Source organism: Chaetodon trifascialis, chromosome 20 (assembly GCF_039877785.1).
Source record: "Chaetodon trifascialis isolate fChaTrf1 chromosome 20, fChaTrf1.hap1, whole genome shotgun sequence".
Classification (NCBI taxonomy): Eukaryota; Metazoa; Chordata; class Actinopteri; order Chaetodontiformes; family Chaetodontidae; genus Chaetodon; species Chaetodon trifascialis.
Window position 1 is genome coordinate 9,174,263 of NC_092075.1, and position 12,847 is coordinate 9,187,109.

The following is a 12,847-nucleotide window of genomic DNA, read 5'->3' on the forward strand; positions in this document are numbered from 1 at the left end:
ACTACAGTGCATCACCCTGCAGCACCATTACGAGTAGGGGTGCAAGAACATAATTCAGCATTGTTGGTAGTTTCTACACATGGTTGGATTCAATTCAGTCTGATTTGCTTCGTTTTAATGCTTCCAAAAGAAACACAGGTGTGCAAAAGTGAACTGTCAAAGGGACTTAAAGCAGCTATAATCAATATGTTTACATTAACAACAAATCAAATGATTGAGTGGATTTGAGGGGGGTCCACAGAGAATTATCACCCAACAGTTTCCCTCATCTCTATGGAGCGTTAAGCATCTTCCAGGTCATTGCTTTCATTTTCTAGCCTGTAAATTTACTGCTTTGGTTCACTTTCATAGAGTTGTTTTTGGGTGCAGAAGGCAGCGAAAAAGCACAAAAGATCCCATCACCAAACAGCAGACGAAGTTAGCAGCTAGTTGGTGATCATGGTGGAGCATTTAGCAGCTTCAGTGCCAAATATTTCCCTCAGGAGTTTGGTAGAGACCAAGGGAATATTGGTCTTACAGTCATCAGGTTCAACTGGCCTTAATTTCTAAGGACAACAGCACAACTGCTCAGCACTTTGTGCTATGACGGAAGCCGAACATAAATGCAAATTTGTAAATGAAAAACCCAACAGAGCAGCTGGCTGTCTCGAATCACACAGAGGAATTTGAGTTTTTAATGATTAAATAGTTTTTATGCATCACCACAGTTAAACTGGCATGCTGAGAAAACACCTGGTATTCACAGAGCTCAGGACTCCAGTGGGTTTCAAATGATCACAACAAATATAGTTTACCACAGCTGTGATTTTGTCAAGGTTCAAAGTTCAGTTGATATTGAGTGCAGAACAAAAACCAGCTTTTGCCAGCAAATATCACTCCTTTGGCAGAACTGAAGAGAGCCTGGCAGGGCTTAAATTGGACTGAGCCGATACTTCACTAAAGCAGTGCAACTATTCAAATTCTGCCAGATAAAAGACAGCATTAAACTTGCCCAAAGAAATGTAAGAGCTGAGTGGAAAATCGGAATGATGGTAATGTGAGCTGCAGGAGAGCGTTATATGTAACTGATCGAGTGTGCATGCTTGGGAGTGTGTGATGTTCACGGGGTATCTGTGATGGGGGTATGCACAAATATATGCATTCCCATGTGTTCATGTGTTTTCTGAGTCATCTTTGGCCTCACATGAAATTGGAAATGCTCCTTGATGTGTGTCTGTGTGTGTGTGTGTGTGTGTGTGTGTGTGTGTGTCTGTGTGTGTGTGTGAGTCTGTGTACCATACCTGTTCAAAATGCGGAACGTGAGGCTCCCTCCTGTGAAGCTGAAGCTGCTTGTCAATGTTGTCCTTCAGGCACTGGCACACGCGGCGCTTCTGGTCTGCTGAATAGGCTTCCAGGCTGAGCAGGCAGTCACACTTCTAGAGACAGAGAGAGAGAGAGAGAGAGACAGAGACAGAGAGAAAGACAGAGAGAGAGAGAGAGAGAGAGAGAGAGAGAGAGAGAGAGAGAGAGAGAGAGAGAGAGAGAGAGAGAGGAGCAAGAGGGGTGGAGGAAAAGACAACGGGCAATTAGGCATCTACTGTCAGAGAAGTGAGGAAGTAGAGTCTCCTTGGATGGTGAAAGTGCTCAAGAAGGGTAGAGGGAGCAAATTATAGGATTACAATAGGAAGTAAGACTGAAAAAAAAAAAAATGAATGAACAGCAAAAATTTGTTTTTTTCATGTGCTACAAGCGGTCTTTAATGAGACCTTAACAGTAGAGCTACCAGTGCGTGTGATGATGAGAGGGCAGTGAGTGCTTTCCAACAAGATAATGACAAACAAAAAGAGCATAATCCATCACAAGTACAGTATCAGAGGTGTCGCGTTATCGTGTGCATGAGTGTACAGTGTGCATGGGACTTCTATTTTTGCACATTCAGTTGTCATCTGAACTTTGTTTTCATGACACCACAGACTGGAAAGTGGCACTGGGAAGTAAAATGCTAGCATTAGTGAAATTAGATAATGGCCAGTATCCATTTTAGGCAGAATTTGATATGCTGACAAAATGATTATGTCACCAGTGGCAAGATGGTACTCCTCAAAGAGTACAAATCAATACACCCCTGCTGGGAAATACAACTATCTGACAACCAGTGGTTGAGTCAGAGGTGGCAGAGCTTGGTCAAACAGGGGCATTAATACCCCTCAGCTGACTCTCCGGGACATCCAGAATCTGTGTTTGATCTCACTGATGTCACTGTATTTTTTGGGGGTCATGATTCCGGTTATGTACTTTTGATGAGAGACAGATGCTGTACAAACAAACAAACAAAAAAAGGTTTGACATAAAGCACATGAAACGCATTCACAATACGTCAACTGCTCCAAATCCTAATTCAGAGAAAGCTTCTGAGCAGAGTCAATGGGAGGATAATAGCTAGGATATGAACACTTTGGGCCAGTTATTGTCATTTCAATCCTGGAGTTGTTTCCGGGCAGTGTCACCAGTGTTTACATTTGTTGCTACAATCATTGATGGGGATTATTTTAGTTCCATCACATTCTTGAGACTACTCCATAACCTTACATACTGGTGGAAATACCGAGTGTAGTAAGCGCCTCCTTGTTACATCTCTTCATACGTATAGGCTAGTATCATTCAGTGTGCACAGGTACAGCACGTCTGCTGTGACAATCCATAGTTATCGACCTCATTAGAGGAACTGCACGGTCCTTCGACACATAAAACCTATGGCTCTCGGGGCACCAACTACCAAATCCCTATTCAGCCATTTCCACACTCTCATCCACCTTTGCTGTTGTATCACTGAGGTATACTCAGTGAAGAAATAGCTTCCATTACTCCTTCCTCTTCTGATTAAACTCCAACATGAAAGGAACCCATTGTGCTCAAGTACAGCTTTTTCTCCTCTTTCCAATCTGATCATTTGCATCTACCTCGGCTGTTCAGTTTCTGGCGGCATCAGGGAAAAAAAACATTTGGGTCCTGACGTTTTTGGGCACAAGTCAAGCTATAAATAGGTTTTTTTCCATTTTGTGCGAGTCTTCGGAGATTGACCGAAGTCCTCAGGGCTTTTCTTCATGCTCACTGTCCTGGTCGGTGGTGAATCATGATGCTTGTCTATTTGCCTGTTTCCTGGCATGGGCTGCTGCATGACCTGGTGTATAGTTATCTCGTGGACTGTCTGTCTCTTTCAATGTCAGTCAATGTCCTTTTGAAGACAGGGATGCTGCTGTTGAAGGGTCTAATGGCACAAAGTGTTTGGTGGTTTAAGTCCTGTCATTGTTGTGATACTAATGCAGGATAAAAAGGTATTTAAAGCCTGTGTTAATGGAAGCAAAGTCAAGACTGTTTGGCCTTGATGCAGTATAAAATGTACTGCACACAAGGCACAGCTGTGTGTTAAACTGAAGTGTCAATATTAAGGAATATTTTGTTGCTAATTAATCCAGGAAAAAAGAAGGAACAAAGGCAAAGAGGAATGACACATGAGGTGCAGTAAAAGACAGAAAAAAATCAAAAACGGAGAAATAAAGAGACAAAAACATGACAGAGACACAGGCTAGCTAGCAAAAGCATTTATGAAATTGAGCCTGACTGTTTCCAATTGCACCACAAGATGATGAAATAGTGGCTTTTTCAGAGCGGACAGAAATCAATGCTGATGTTCTCTGATATCCATCATTTGGACTGAATCTGAGTCTAAAAGGGTGCAGCAGAGGCCATAATGCTTGAAACGCATGCACACACACGCACACACTGGCTTCAATGTAAACAACTCGCCCCTGGGCAAACCCTTATAATATCGCCGTCAGTGAAAATCTCATAATTCAATTTTAGGTTATCTTTGAGTTTGCGCGTAAAGGATTACATGATATTCTACAGGTCAGGAAAGGTCAGGAAAAACACTTCAAAATCCAGTGGGCAAAGAGGCAGAAAGCTGGAAATAATCCTGTGTCCCTTGGTTACTGAAAAGTTTACTTTTTGAGGGCAGGCCGTTGCTTACTTGAAATGTAGGGCTGTGATCACAAAGGATGTGGGACTCTATGAAAGGCAATTTCACTCAGTCCACCACTTTGCTCCAAATTGAAATAGCTCAAAAACTATTGCATGGTCTGCTGGAACATTTTGGACAGATATTCATGGTCCCCTGAGGATGACGTTGAATTATTTTGCTGATCCTTTGACTTTTTCTCCAGCATCACCAAGACGTCAAATTTTTAATTTGTCCAATACTTCAGTTTATGACCAAATTCCTGCAACATTTAAAACACTCTCCACCGCATATTGTGTTCAGTACTGATTAACAAATGTTAGCATTGTCTAATTCTGATGGCGACCACGGTAATCATTACCTGTTTAAGCATGTTAGCTTGTCATTGTGAGAATCTTAGCATGCTGGTATTACCATTTGGCTCAAAGCACCACTCAATGCACAGCCTCATAGTGGTCCAAGTGTGGCTGTGGACTCTTTATTGTTTTAGGGAAGACCTGCACACCTAAAGCTGAAGATAATTCCCTTAGCACCAGCAAAGATTTGAGCAGTTCCAGCTTTACTTTGCTTTTATTTATGTAAACAAGGAAAAAGGTGGAGAGAACAGAGAACATCGATAAATCGCACGCTGAAATTAAAGTTGTTCCTCCTTACTTACCCAATGGCATTAACTAGCTGACGAATCAACATCGCTTGACATCACATTATGGTTGCCTCGAGACAGCAAAGTGACACTTCTTACGCATGCACCAAATCAAGATGGAGCCATGTGCAGTCTGAATTTCTCCATAATGACACGTGGTCACACCCCAAGCCAACTGACGTTCAATCATGTAACGCTAATGTCACCTGTTAGCGCAACCCAGCGCCTCCCAACAGACACAATTTCCACAGATTCAATGTCTCTTACTCGTGTCTGATAAAGAAAAGATTTGTTTGTTTCTCTGTCTTCCACATCCTTCGAGCCTCAGTTAGTAATTATTTGGGATGTGTAATACTGTAAAAATAATGCAAAGGTTCAGGCTTTCCAGAAAACATTGCCTCATATGGCCAGGATTTTCCGGGCGACTCCCTACTCTCCCACATTCAAGAAAACACATCTGCTATGAAGCGGCTCGGGGTCCCAGAGGCATGCGTGCACCTGCATCCACAGACACATTCACCCAGCTTTAAAATCTGTACACAGTACCAGTTTAAACTCTTAGTATACTGTCTTAATGTTGCTATATATTAACAACACGTAATGATAAAAACCAGCTGGGTCTCTCTGCTCTGTGACTCAGAGCAAGGCACAGGTCTCAGAGCAGCATGGGGACTTACATCCTAATCTGTCAAAGACAGGAAGAGTGTATGTTTACACAGTCTTGGTGTGTAAATATGTGGCAGTGCATACTATACTGTAAACCATTTACTGACATCATGCATATTTTGTCTTGGGTAAAGAGAGAAGAGGGGGAAATAACCGATGTTGACGGATATAGAATAACATAGAGGTCACTGTTATTATGAGTAATGCAGCGCACACAGCAGTGCATTTCCTTTTGCATCATTTCTTCAAAATGAACTATGCTCTGCTGGGGGGCAACTAATGATGATTTATTTGCCTCTTGCTATTAATTCCAGCCATAAATTTCCCATTCATTTTTGTTAAACTGGCCACTTTTTTAGCTGTTTAACTGTACATTATTACAGATATGTGGGATAGTTTTTCTGACAGCGACTTGCACATCATTTCATTACATCAGTTAAAATAATCAGTCACGCCAGCAAATGAGTAAAGTGTTGACAGCTGGCCACAGACCACATATTTTAGGCAGAAATCTTCTGGAGCCAGCTGGAGCTTTCTATAATGTCCGCACTGCTGTATATTTTACAGAACAGCTGTCTGTTAGCTTGAACCGGATTTAAGTGCTTCTTCACTGTTGTGATGCACACACAAACTTAGCTTTCCTTTTATGGCTAACACAAAAATAAATTGAATAAAATAGCAGCATATTCATGTTGACTAAATCACCTTCAACATTTGGACTGTTCTGAGTTTGCAGGGAGTTCACTGGAATCTCCCTGCCTCTGTGGAAGCAGGTCTTTTGGGATTTTCATGTTAAGGTCATGCTGCTTCTTGGCATTAAACAGCATCCGGTCAGTGACCCAGGCTGCAGCCCCAGAAACAATAAATTATCCTTTTCCAAGACAAATTCTAATTTGTCAGTTCCAGCCGCAGAGTCAGGCCGTAAATGAAGTCATTATTGTTTGAATAATGGAGTGGCTACTTATCTTGTTCATAAAATGATTACCCAAAGAACTGTAGTAGCTAAAAAAGCAAATGATTCCCTCACTCTAGCTCCTACTTTAGTTCTCCCCTTTTTATACATACACCCGTCCAAGAGAGTAAACATGAAAGCTAATGAAACAAAATTCAATGAATGGCCACTGGCCTGCCATGGAGTGGCTAAAAATACAGGCAGCATTTCCCCTTAATCAGATTGATTAAAGTGCTCCCTGGTTGAAACCCTCCCCCTGAGCCATCTGGCAGATGAGTTTTCAGTGTGTCACTGGACTGCTGTCAACACGGCTCACCTAAGGTGCTTCAGCACAGGTTAGCTTGGTTTCAGTGACAGCTAATGTACATATTACTACTGGATGGGCACACGATCAGGGATCACGTTCTTCATATTGCCTGGTAATAATGACCTAAGTCTTATGTTTTTCTCTCGTGGCAAAGATCACATATATATATTATGAATGTTTAAAGGAAGAGTTTGACATTTTGGGAATGATAAGACAGATAACATATCTGTATGCTAAATATAAAGCAGCTAGCAGTTAAAAAAAAAAGACTTGAGGCAGCTTTATAAAAATTCATTCTGCTGTTGGGATGGACTTTTATCTGAGAGTTTATTGAGACACACATGAGAGTGTTTTGTGTGCACACATTGGAGGCAGATACGGCTCACTTTTTAAAGTAGATTGTAAACAAACAGTTAAAAAGCACATAGCAGGAGAGTGAGCCTATGACAAACACAGAAGAAAGTGAAATCTGCTCCATCTCAAGTGAACACCACCGAAGATCACAGCATTAAAAGGAGAAAACATATCCTCAATGTTGCAATGGAAATCTCTGTAAGGCAGTAAAATAGGTCTGAATGAAGCCATAATGTCACCAGCAGCACTTGCTATTACAGGATTATGGTAATGATTGTGAGAATGCTGCAAAGTATGTTTTTGTAATATTGCAAAAACCCTGAAATAGCTTTGCAGATACTTGCCAGACACACTAGCAGGAATGCTATGAAATGTAAAGTGCCTCTTATACCAAGTGCTCCTCAGAGAGCTAAGGCTTTTTTCCATTGCATGTCCTATCCATGCAACACTCCATGAAACACTGTCATGCCATGTTAGTCGCCCATATACTGGTGCTGAACATGGTATCGTGACCATCACCGCTGAGCTGGTTACAAATACCCGCACATCATTGTCCTATTATCTCATAGTTTTGCTTAACGACGAGCACACAAGTATAGTTTAGGGTTTAATCCCTGGAAACAGGATTCCCTCAATAATTATTAATACCACCAAATAATAGACTATAGCAGTTAAGGCTGGGAACCAATAGGTTTCTGCATATTTCTTCTTGTTGCATTTGGTGTTGCTTGAAATATGTTTTGACTGTAGCTGAAGCCGAATCAAGTGCAGTTCCCAGAATTCCCAGGATAGTATGCTCTGTTCCTGGGATAGAAAATGTCTCATTTTGGGGAAAAATATTGCTCCCTCCTATAGCCATAACTCTCGTGCCTCAAACCTTTGGACAAAACCTTCGGCTTCTCTGCACTGAGCTATAGGATTTCACTTCTAAGCAGTGATGCTTGTAACTGAAGCGTTTAATGGGCTTATGGCTTCCAATTAAGTGACATGTAAACAAGAGCTAACGATGCTTAAGCAGCTCGCTGACTCTTGGTGCAGTACATCATCACTAATGTCACTGGATGTGGAAGCCACTCATGCTGTACACTCCCTCCCTGTTATTTTCTGTATTATCTCATCATCACTTGCCTTCTCATGTGAGCTTTTTGAATTCCTCCTTCTCATTTCATAACCATGCTACTGGAATGACTCTGGGGATGGCTGGTCCAACATTTTGGCTCGAACAGAGAAATCTCAGCATCTAGTGGCCTGTTCTGGATTCATTTTGGTGATGCCTGGACTTTTCCTCTAGCAACACCATGAGGTTGACATTTTTGTTTTTTATTGAAATGACATAACAGCTATTGGCTGTATTGCAATGAAATTTGGTGAAGGCGTCTACTGTGCCTGGACACTGTATCCTTATAACTTTGGTGATCTTCTGACTTTCGCTGTAGCGCCCCCAGCAGGTCAAAGTTTTCACTTATACAATAAAATATCTACTTCAAAGAGATTCCCGGAGGATGAATCCCGCTGACTTAATCGACCCTCTGACTTTTCCTCTAGCACCACCACCACGTTTCACAGTTGGTGGTTTTACATCAAATGTCTCAACAACTATTGAATTGACTTCCATGAAATTTGGTTGTCACATTTATCCGCTTGTGACAACTCCGACGACTGACATTTACACTTGGCCTCAGGAGACTCCAACAACTCTATTGGTATTAATGACCTTGATAATGTCATTGTAAGCCTGTTAGCATGCTGACTTTAGCATTTACTTCAAAGCATCGCTATGTCTGCTACAACTGCCAGCATGACTTAGTCTTGTTCTTTCTCCACAGCAATTTTTATTTTTGTCATTCCCATTCATGAAACAATAGACTACATATGACTGCATCAGAAAGTCTTGTGAGGTCAGGATAAGAATGACTGTATTGAGTCAAAACCTGGTTCAGCTTAGGTTGGAGTCAACTGAGTCGCTGTGATGCTCCAAGGTACAGGTTCTGGCTTCATGCTTGCTATGTGGTCTCAAAGTTGACCCCTGATGGGGCAACTGCTGTCACTGACAATATATTGCACTAAACACAAACAAATACATGTTTTATATTCTACAAAAAAGAAAGCAGAAAAATTAATTTCCTCTGAACTCAGCGGCTTTCCCACAAGTTTGTGGTAAGTTTGTTTCTCCAGTTTCCACCTCAGAGATCTTCTGTGGTTTGCGAAGCAGCCATCAAAAGAGCATGTACACTGGAGTCCCTGGCCTGGGGCTCTTCCTATGGCCACCGGGTAGGATGATAAGCACATGATAGGGTTAGACGAAGTCATGCACTGTTTCGAAAAGGTTTCTGTGTGTCTTTTTTCGGCAACAGTATTTTTTCATGTTTGCTTTCGTCATGATCATTACTTGGTCAGAGAAATCATTGACCACTTGGATTGTTTTTGCCTTTTCACATGATTGTATCAGTTATGCTTTTATTGCATAAGCATGAGCGCACTATTTCGAGCCTCAGACAAGATTTGCATTCAGGTCATTTACTGGGGATATGTATGATAATATGCAAGTGATCATCATATGAATTTAATGGAAGTGAATTAGATAGTTGCTGTGAAAACCTTTTATTGTTAAATCGTTGTTAAATACTGTATGTACATACCTATGAAAATGAAATTAATTATTCATTTGGAAATTACTTCTGCACACTTTCCCATAAAGGTCAGTGAATAATTCAGATGCTGATTACCATTTGCACCGCAACTGATGGAACAGGAAGATACACCACAGTTTAGTACGGTACAGGAGAATACTTTCATCACTGAAAGCAATGTTGTTGGGTAAGTTGTTGGTGGTCGTAGATCTCAGTGCAATCATATCGCTAAGATGGAGATCTTTAAGTGATTATATTTAGATGTATTGCCACTGTCACTGCAATCCTGCCCATCTGTGCTGGAACATTAAATCAGAGAAAAAGCAAAGTAGACTTTAAGCTGTGGCTTAACTGGCAAGAAGGGGGTACACTTCGGTTCAATCAGACCCCTGAGAGACTGGTCCTGCCCTAGCCATGTTATGGATGGCGAGCATAAAGTAGGTATTCTGCTGACAAGAACCCCTGGGTGCATATCATTCACACCCTGCCTTCAAATGATAAGTGACAGCCTGTATATCATGCAGTCAATGATATGCCTGAAGGTCTGGAGAAATACATCCACACAGAGATGCATAAAATGGCATACTGTTGTGTATATACATGCACGCATAGCAAACAAGCGCCTATATGCGTACGTCCTTACAGATATTTTCAAGATGTCTTCCTCGTCTCAGAAAAAGCATCAACAGTGAGTCTTCACTTCCAGTCACAAAATTAAAATTGCTCCATTATTTACTGTGTCCACAAACGTCACATGAACGTCACCCTACGCATAATAAACCAAGAACACTCTGACCTTTTACGGTGCAGACCTCTTGCAGAAAAAAGACTATTTGTATGCACAGCACTGTGCTTTGTTAGCTGATCACAGAGCTCCCTCGCTGTTCCACGGCCTACACGCAAGCCATCACACTGTGATTTCACCTAGTTTGGCAGTATCTCTCTGCACTTGGTGCATCTTATCTCATTTCTTAATCACCACATTCGCTATGCTGTTGGGAGTATAAAAAGTCTAATTGATAAATGGTAAATGGGCTGCATTTATGCAGCACTTCTCTGTCTTACAGACCACCATGTCAGCATTCAAACTGTTGGCAACCCACAGAACTGACAGTAAACAGGCAAGAGGCCGTGTTTGGCAAACTGCAGTGCATATTCCAAATGTACTGTACACATGTCCAAAGAATGCTCCACATATTCCCACATGTCTTAATCAGAAAATGCTATTTTTATAAGGCCTAATTGCAAAAATCCAACCGGAAAATGCTGTTTGCATGACCCGTAACAAATTCAGAATTTTGTCATATTTGGAATAATAGTGAAATATTAGTGTGTATCCAAACAGTCATTGTTACTGCTGTGTTTGGTAAGTGGGGATTACTCATGATTTCATTGTAATTATTGGCGACTACACTGTGCCAATTAGACCCTAATGGGTAGACGTAGGGGAAATAGTGGTGAATGAGTGACCATGCACTTAATGGAATTCTCAGCTTCCCTTGTACAGACCTCACACACATCATCAACCATTACTGGAAAATCAGGACCACATTCATACAGCCAGTGTTGGTACAGAATAACACCAAAACAGCAGAGTATAACATATGATGTAATGGACGTGGTCACCTCGGTGCCACATAGTGCATTGAAAACACCATCAAATTACATGGCTGTTCCTTTTGGACCTACAGAAAGGCTTACTGTAATCACACATAACCAGTAAATTTATCAAGTGTGACATAATAAACTAAGAACTTCATGCAAATGATTATGTATGCACTACATAATCTCTCAAGACTCAAGCGCTTTCTTCTATCAAACTACAACTACCGCTCTTTCAAAAAATGGAACTATGATCTCTGTTCGTCTTGTTTCGTGCAGTTCAGCCACACAGTGAGAACAACGCAAATCTCCTTGTCTAAACCTGTGAATGTACTCTGAGCAGAACCATCAGTCAGCGGCACTTACATCTCCAGAGTCAGCTAGCAGGTGCCGCTGAAGAGAGCTCGCCTCCCTGACGAACCTTTTCTTAGGCCCGACCCGGTCAGCCAAGTTGCCCATGATGACTCTGTGATGACCCTGATGCGCTCCGCTGGTCAATAATCTCGCACGGCGTCTCTCCTTGCTGTCTGTGTTTTCCGTTTACCTACACAACGCTTTCTTGCTCCCTCGCTTCCTGCGTCACTGACACACTTACACACACACACGGGCGCGACACACACTTGACTTTCCTTAAATCTGGGTTAGATCAGTTCTGTTTTGAGCAAGCGCTAAAATAGGATGACCTCCAGTGATGGAGGAGAAGGGCAGGAGCAGACAAAGGGAGGAGAGCGGACTGTGACAGCGTGAGATGGAGGAGAGGACTGAAAGTGTTCACAACTTCAGGGGAAACGAAGAGAGCTTTCCTTACCTCTGCAGAATGAAAGTGCCATTTCACCTCACTCTGCCAGCATCTTATACATAACTAAAGGAAAATTCACTGTGCAAAGAGGTCATTTCAAAGACGTAGTCCTCGAACAATAAACACAACAGACAGCAGAAAATTCTGAATAAGCTAACACAAGATTTTGAGAGACTCGTACGCTCTTTGCATTTTATGGAGCAGGAGATAAAATGCTTCCCTATGATGAGGGGATGGAGAGTCTGTGGCGTGATGAGTGAGTCAGTTGGGAAAAGCTGTATGAGGTGATGTGTAGGAGCCACATATGCTGCTGTGTGGTCCCATGTGAATCAGTGCAAATTTGCACTGTTAATGTGTTTCTATTCTATTATTCAGTACACAGTTCGCTGGTCAGATAGGACCTCAGATCTATTGTATATGTATGTATGTGCACAGAGGAACAAGCCATCAAAGCAAAGATAAACTGGTACGGAACAGGCAAGAAAAATCATCTCTAAGATAATATATAAAATAAGAAAAATCAGAAACATTGCTCCTCATCATCATTCTTTTCATTATATAGGATCACAGTCTTCCAGGTAAAGGCAATGTCTAACTAAAAACATGCATTGAGCAAGAAGATGGTGTCCTAAATCTCTCTCTTTCTCTGTTTGTGTGTGTGACCTTTGCTCAGACAGGCAAGAAAGAGCAATTCAATTAGTCTGTCACATAGCACACATCTCCCATGTGAGTAAACACACACACACACACACACACACACACACACTGAGCAGTGAGGGTCAAGGACACTGCAACACTTCAAACGCGTCTTCATCTCTGATCAGCAGCAACTCAAGACCACCGTAGACGTTCTCTACCAGTCCCTTTGATATCTTTTCCTCTCTCTCTCTCCTTCAT

General features: G+C 41.8%; 1 protein-coding gene across 4 annotated transcripts in view; it reads right to left on the reverse strand.

Moving 5' to 3' along the window:
- The window catches only part of rgs3a (regulator of G protein signaling 3a), a 114,633-nt gene that overhangs the window by 57,804 nt on the left and 43,982 nt on the right, over positions 1-12,847 (reverse strand). For 3 of the 4 annotated variants that reach the window (XM_070988272.1, XM_070988271.1, XM_070988270.1), the window contains one exon: positions 1,281-1,415. In XM_070988272.1, coding sequence (XP_070844373.1) covers positions 1,281-1,415 — 135 coding nt within the window. Of the gene's footprint in view, positions 1-1,280; positions 1,416-11,517; positions 11,736-12,847 lie in introns of those variants that run through there. The other variant, XM_070988273.1, reaches the window with a different exon arrangement.